Source organism: Pterocles gutturalis, unplaced genomic scaffold, assembly GCF_000699245.1.
Source record: "Pterocles gutturalis isolate BGI_N339 unplaced genomic scaffold, ASM69924v1 scaffold18499, whole genome shotgun sequence".
Classification (NCBI taxonomy): Eukaryota; Metazoa; Chordata; class Aves; order Pterocliformes; family Pteroclidae; genus Pterocles; species Pterocles gutturalis.
In genome coordinates this window covers 34,900-41,282 of record NW_010128616.1, presented here as the reverse complement: position 1 = coordinate 41,282, position 6,383 = coordinate 34,900, and the positions used below count along the sequence as shown (strand labels likewise).

General features: G+C 43.1%; 1 protein-coding gene across 1 annotated transcript; it reads left to right on the top strand.

Annotated features, from left to right (window-relative positions):
* Positions 1–1,160: 1,160 nt before the first annotated feature.
* On the top strand, positions 1,161–5,175 carry LOC104466318 (C->U-editing enzyme APOBEC-1-like; the record flags this gene model as incomplete). The annotated part of the gene is made up of 2 exons (XM_010079698.1): positions 1,161–1,416; positions 5,140–5,175. Coding segments are annotated over 2 exons (292 nt in total), but the record flags the coding sequence as incomplete, so codon positions are not given.
* Between the last annotated feature and the right edge of the window lie 1,208 nt (positions 5,176–6,383).

Genomic DNA, 6,383 nt, shown 5'->3' with positions numbered 1-6,383 from the left:
CCTGCTGAAACATAATTTCCCTGTATATATTTTGCAATTCCTCATCTTAAAGAGCTAAGAGCTCTGGAAAAGTGCCTTTAGTATGTTAATTCTAAGTAAATTAATTATTTTCTTCAATAAAATGAGGGTTCTTAGATCCTTAAGTTTGCTATGGGTGGACTTCTACGAAATAAATAACTAACCTTGATCACCTGGAATTGTTTTCATCTAGACCCTCAGCTGTAAAGGGACGAATGAGTCATACGGGCAAACTTCGTCACCACGAGAGACAAAATGTATACAATCAGGCAGGTCTGTGGTACCACCCCATAGGTGTTTCTTAGTCAGAAATAACACTGCTTTCTGCACTGATAGTTTCTTCCTTGGCACTGATATCTTTTCAGCTTTTGAAACAGTTTAATACTAAGAAAATAAAGAACCTTTGGCTGTGAAAATGTTTTTGTCTAGATTGATATTATGAGTAATAACAGGAAAATAGCTCAAGTTTTGCCTAGTAGAAGTGGTCTGGAACATACAAAAGGAGAAGAGATTTGGTTCTGCTCTTTGATTAGTCAGGGGAAAGCAGATTCCTTACTGCTGAAATCAGTGAAGTTAAACTTGAGTGAGATCATAGTACTTATGGTACTTTCATCACAGGTGGAAGATACAGCCAAATTACTTCAAGATAAATAATTTGCCTGGCCAACATCCAAGGGTGGTGTGCTTGCTGTATGCAATCAGGTGGAGCAGAAGTACTCTCTGGAAGAGTTGGTGCTCCAACAACTCTACCCAACATGCTGAAGTCAACTTCTTGGAAAATTGTTTCAAAGGCAATCCATCAGTTTTTTGCTTCATGACCTGGGTCCTATCTACTACCCTGTTGCAGAGAGCTGGCCAGAATCAAGACAACACTCAATATGAGTTAAGCTTCTTGTTCCCTTTATTCAGGATTCAGGGGGAATACATAGCATTCCAAGCCTTGCACGCGTTTGCTTTCTAACATGATTGGTTTGTTACCTGCGTGCACGCGGTGTGCACGTGGCAGCAGCCAGTGGTCGTTGGTTCTTGCCCTCTTGGCATGTGGTTCATATTTGCATACTCCTTTCTTCCCCATCCCATTGAGCCTTCCTCCCCCCTGCTGTTTACCAGTTCTTTTACTCTTTTCCTTTGCTGTTTTCGAGGAGAGTCCACGGACTCTCGGGCCTCTTTATCGAAGTTTGGATTGTGCACATACTGATGTCCCTGCTCACTGAGCCGTTCTTCCACACTACCCCCCATGGGAAATGCTGCAGAAGAACTCCGGAGTTCCTGGGGGTGCATCCCAATGTGACCTTGAAAATACGTGCAGCCAAGCTGTTCAAGCACCTGGATAGATATAACCAGCAAGGTCTCAGGAACGTGGCAATGAATGGAGTCGTTATACGTATCATAAATCTTGTAAGTAATCCAACTACTCTTTGGCTTTGTCTAGGTCTGGATTGAAAGTTCTGGGATAATAAGCACTCTCAGCAGTTATGCTTTCTAATAGTGGTGATGACTGGCATTAGGGAGGACTAGTCAGCACAAAAATGCCACTTCCTTCTGCTTTATTTCTTCCCCAATCCTATATAGCAGCAGGACCAGCATGGGCATTTCCTCTCACTTAATCCGAAGAAGGAGTTATTTCTTCCTCTAGCCATCCATGCCTCCTTTACATACGGTGAAAAATCCTGAGCGTAAGACAGAACCTGTCCCTCCTAGCATATCTATGCAGGTCAGCTTGCCATCTGCAGCAAGTAATTGATGTCCCTTGATAGGTGGAGAAGAGAAGGAGGTATATCTAAAGGAGACTTTCACATGATGCATCACAGAGGAAAATTGTGTCTTGTATGTCTTTTTTGTACATATATCTTGCTTGCCTGTTGATGTTTGGCTGTAAAAATAGTCCAGACGAGTAGCTCACAGAGAGGAATGTACACTGGAAGAGATGAATCTCACATACCTGTCTGGATACTTCCTAATGGAGTGTGCAGCTACAAAACCTACCAGGTCAATTGTAAACCTAAAGGACATTGCTTATCTTGGGGAACCTGTCTCTGGGATTATACCATCAGAGCACTGACAGAAGCTCTGGCCATCCTATCAACACTAAGATCAATATAAAGCTGATAAATGTTAGGGTGTTCACTCCGTGTTTTCCCTGATCATTGAGATAAATCAGACAGATTCATGACTGAAGCAACAAATTTATTGTCTTACCCAAAGGTGCTGTGATCAAGCACAAGGCTGCCAAAAGTTATGCCTGAGCAGCCCTGATTTCATGTGCCTCTCCCCATTTCAGTCCCTCCCAAAGAAGCAGCCTGCAACTCAGTGATTCCTTCTCACTTGTCCAACGTGCTTTGGCTTTATGCTCTGATGTGTTATCTGTGACAGGAGTTGCCCAAGCCACCATAGTGATCTCTCTCTCTCTGGCAATTCCCCTTTTTAGACATATTGCTATTTGTAGAGTTTTGCTTCCCCTTTCCACTAACTTATTTGTGTAGTTGCAAGTCATTGTTGGTCCCTTGCATGAATACCCACAGATAAATATCTTTCTCCTGCTCTTCACTGTTGTCTTACTAAGAAATAAGTGACTCACTGACATATTCATGAAGAAGGAACTGGGTGTGCCTTTTATCAAGAGTGACTGGATATCTCTCTTCTCAGATTACAGTTACTGGTGGAAAATATTTGTTGCATACCAGCATGGAGAAGATGATTATTTGCCCTGGAGCTTCACTTCATACATCTTTTTTAATTTGAGTGAGCTCTGTTATAGCCTTTTGGTTAGTAGGCACTTGAAGAAAATGCTGAGAGTGAAAAGTAATGCAAAATCCTAGGAAAAGGAGGTTTAGAGGATCCTGGCAATGGTGTTAGCAGAAACAATAGTAGGAAAAATAAGCACGGGCTTGATGCCGCATTAACAGAGGGACAAGCAGTCAAGGAATTGCCAAGGACTATGCTGCCACATTGTGCCTTTGTGGCCAGGAGTAGAGAAGAGATTTAGCAAAACTCTTGTTTTTTTTACTAAGGAAAGGGTAAATTATTTCAACCCTTTACATGGATTAGCTACACGTTAATGAGCTTGCATCTTACTGGAGCTATTTGATCCCAAAAGCTCATTCAGCTGTATAAACATGATTCAAGTACACTCTGTCTGCCTCTTAGGACAGGGCTACTGATTTTAGTTAAGTTTTGAGCAAGATCAAAAGCCTAGATGGGTGTATTCACTTTCAGGATCACAGCTTACACATAAGTGTATCATATAACTGAGATCTGCATTCACTATGACTTGCAGTCCATACAACTGCAGAATTTATTTGTATGGCCTGATATCCTACTATGGAAGAAAGAGAAGGTGGTCTACTGAACAGGAGAGAAGACCAGGACGGGAGTTAACTTCCTGGCTCCCCTCACACCCTTTGTGGGGGAAGCCGGTTCTTGCTTGAACTGGTCCCTATATGTAGAATGGGAGCTAGCAGAATGCATGTCAGGAGATAGAGGATGCACAGAAATACGTAATACATAAGACAGGAACTTAAAGTCTAGAAGGAGAAAAACTAACCTGTTTGTAGGATGCTATAAATGCCTTGTTTTATTTCTGATAGAGAAAAATGTACAGAGGTCTTTTAATACCTCAGGACCTGACCTTTCTTATTCTGTTTGAATAAGACATTCAGGTGACAGGATACGCATTATCCGGTCAGTCAGCTGATCTAACAAAATAGTTAATGCAATGTAAGAGTTTAGGAGATACTTTTCCCTTGGCTTTCTGCCTTCCTGAGTCTCCTAATGCCTGAGATGATTAAATAATTAGCAGCTTGTGCACAACCAAATGCATAGCGGGATGCTTACTAGGGAGCTGAACAGAGCTGTCTGCTAAATGCTTGTGAGTACTGACAAACTGCAGCCGACTCGGCACAGTTCCCTGGACAGCAGCACGAGGCAAATATGGCCTTCAGGTCTTGGTTTTAAAGAGACAGCTAACAAGTGATCTGTCCCTCTGTGCCCCTGGCAACCTTGTTGATTACTGCAGAATCCTGGTGGCTAGAAAGCTTACACTGATACACTCATCCTGAAAGTCAGGCACTTGCTCCACTGCTTTGCTGTGTCACCAAACTGAAGGTGAATAGGGCCCATTGTCAGTAGTTCTGACTAACCACCAGTAGTCCACAGAAGGAATGGGAAGGTCTATGTGCTCAGCCCTTGTGAACACCCAGTCCCATTGCACTAATTGTGCATGCTCAGATAATTCTCATCAACCATTACCAATTGACTCAATTCTTGGGGCAGACCGAGACCCCCTGAGCGCAGAGGTGTAAGGAGGAGAGATAATTTCAGGCACATGCTTTGGAGAAATACAGACCATTGTGTCCAGTCCTGGCCTCCCTGGCACAAGAAAGACACTGAGGAACTGGAGAGGTTTTGATGGAGTACCACTGCAAGGATCAGGGTGCTGGAGCACTTACCCTACAAGGAGAGGCTGAGGGAAATGGCTTTGTGAGACCTAAAAAAAATAAGGCTAATTGGGATCTAACTGCAGTTTTCCACTACATAAAGGCAGCAAAGTCAGAGCCAGACTCTCCTGAAAGCTGCACGGAGGGAAAATGAGGCAACAGGCACAAGCTGCAACAAGGGAAATTCCAAGTGGACAGAAGGAAAAAGTCACTCCCAGCAGTGGTGCTATACTGGAACAGATGCCCAGAAAATATCAGACCTCCATCCCTGGAGACAACTGAGAACTTTGCTCTGAGCTGCCAGATCCAGCTTAAGAGTTAGCCATACTGCAAACACATTGTTGGACTAGAGACCTCTAGAGGGCCTTTTTAATCCCCAAAATTCTGCCTTTCCACAGAACCTATCTCCACTTTCCCTGGATTCAGCTATGCAATCTGACACCTTTTAAATGTTTCTGAGTGGTCTGTCTTTCTAGGGGGGGTTTACAGTGCACAGTAAATTCCAAGGTGCTACTCTGTTGTCTGGAAAGCTGTGTCCCAAGGGAGGTTATCTGACCTTCTGAAGGTGGATCAGAGCGATCTCTTGGACTAGATGCTGTATTTTCAAACTCTGGGTCATGTTGAAGGGACAACTTGAGCTTTTGGCATCTAATTTTTAATGTCCATGTTTCTTTCTTCCTGCTAGGGTCTTCCTCCATTGCTGGCAGACTTTGAATACTAACAAGCATCAGCAGCATGCTTTCAAGCTCACATTGTGCGTCATAATGTTATTTACAAGACTGGAAAAGGCATCCCTGGCAGTCTTCCTCATTACAGCCTTGAACTGTGAGCTTCATACTGTCACCAGAGAAGACTCTTATCACTGGCTGGGGCATTGCTGGACACAGCAGAAGGAGTACATGAGAAACCATCAGGAAGTTCAGATGGTGCAGCCAGTGCTCTGGGTCTTTACAAGGCTTCCTGAGAGTCCATTGGCGACCATACCCCAGGATCAGGTGTTTCATGTCTGCTGATTCTGCAGCCAGATTCTGTGAGTACCCTCTTGAGAGGCCACATTTTTCCTACTTTGATCTGTTCCAAAGAAATAATCAGAGTAATGCATTCTGGTTTTGAGAATTTCTTATTAAGATCACTTTTATGGCTATGTGTGTATGTTTCAGAAAATACTTCACGCTATTTGTATTTATGTAATATTATTATTATGTTACTGCTTTTATTATAATATAATACAATTAATTTACCAAGGATTATATTGCTTCATTTTAAGGTTTTATTCTCCCTGTTTTTATGATCGTAGAAACAGCAGGATAAAAGGGAAAATGTCAGCTCTCTGGAAACTTTGCTTTTCTTGGAAAAGCACTTCTTCCACACTGGAGTCCCAGCTGTTCACTGCAAACTGGGAGAACACAGTTAAAAAGCCTGCTTTTCCAACTGGAAGCACTGAGAAGAATGGTGAGGTAGGAGATACTGAAAGCTCTGAGCTATCTCTACAAGCAGAAGTCAAAAAGAAGATACTGGTGTTTTGGGCCTTGCAGCAGTTTTCAGTTTGTCCTGCAAATAACGCAAAACATCTGAATGAATCATGTTGGAAACAGCTTGTTTCATGATTTCCAACCCCTCCAAGCAGGAAGCCCACTGTGTGATGTCACTGGGGAATGTGCTGCTACTGGAGTCTGCAATATGCAGGCACAAAGGAGTATGTGAAGAGCAAGGCAGGGGCTGGTGGGAACCATGCCTGTCTCTTCTAGTTGATTTATGTTTATAGCATCCTTTGGCCATGCCACCGTCTCCAGATTTTTAGGAGACAATCAAGACAGGCAGAAAAGTTGCAGGCTGAGGCAGCAGCTCCAGCCCCTGCTGCCTGAGAGAGTACCTAAAGCTGGCTGGAGAGTGTCTCCTGTATTAACTGAATAAAATTACTCCAAGCAA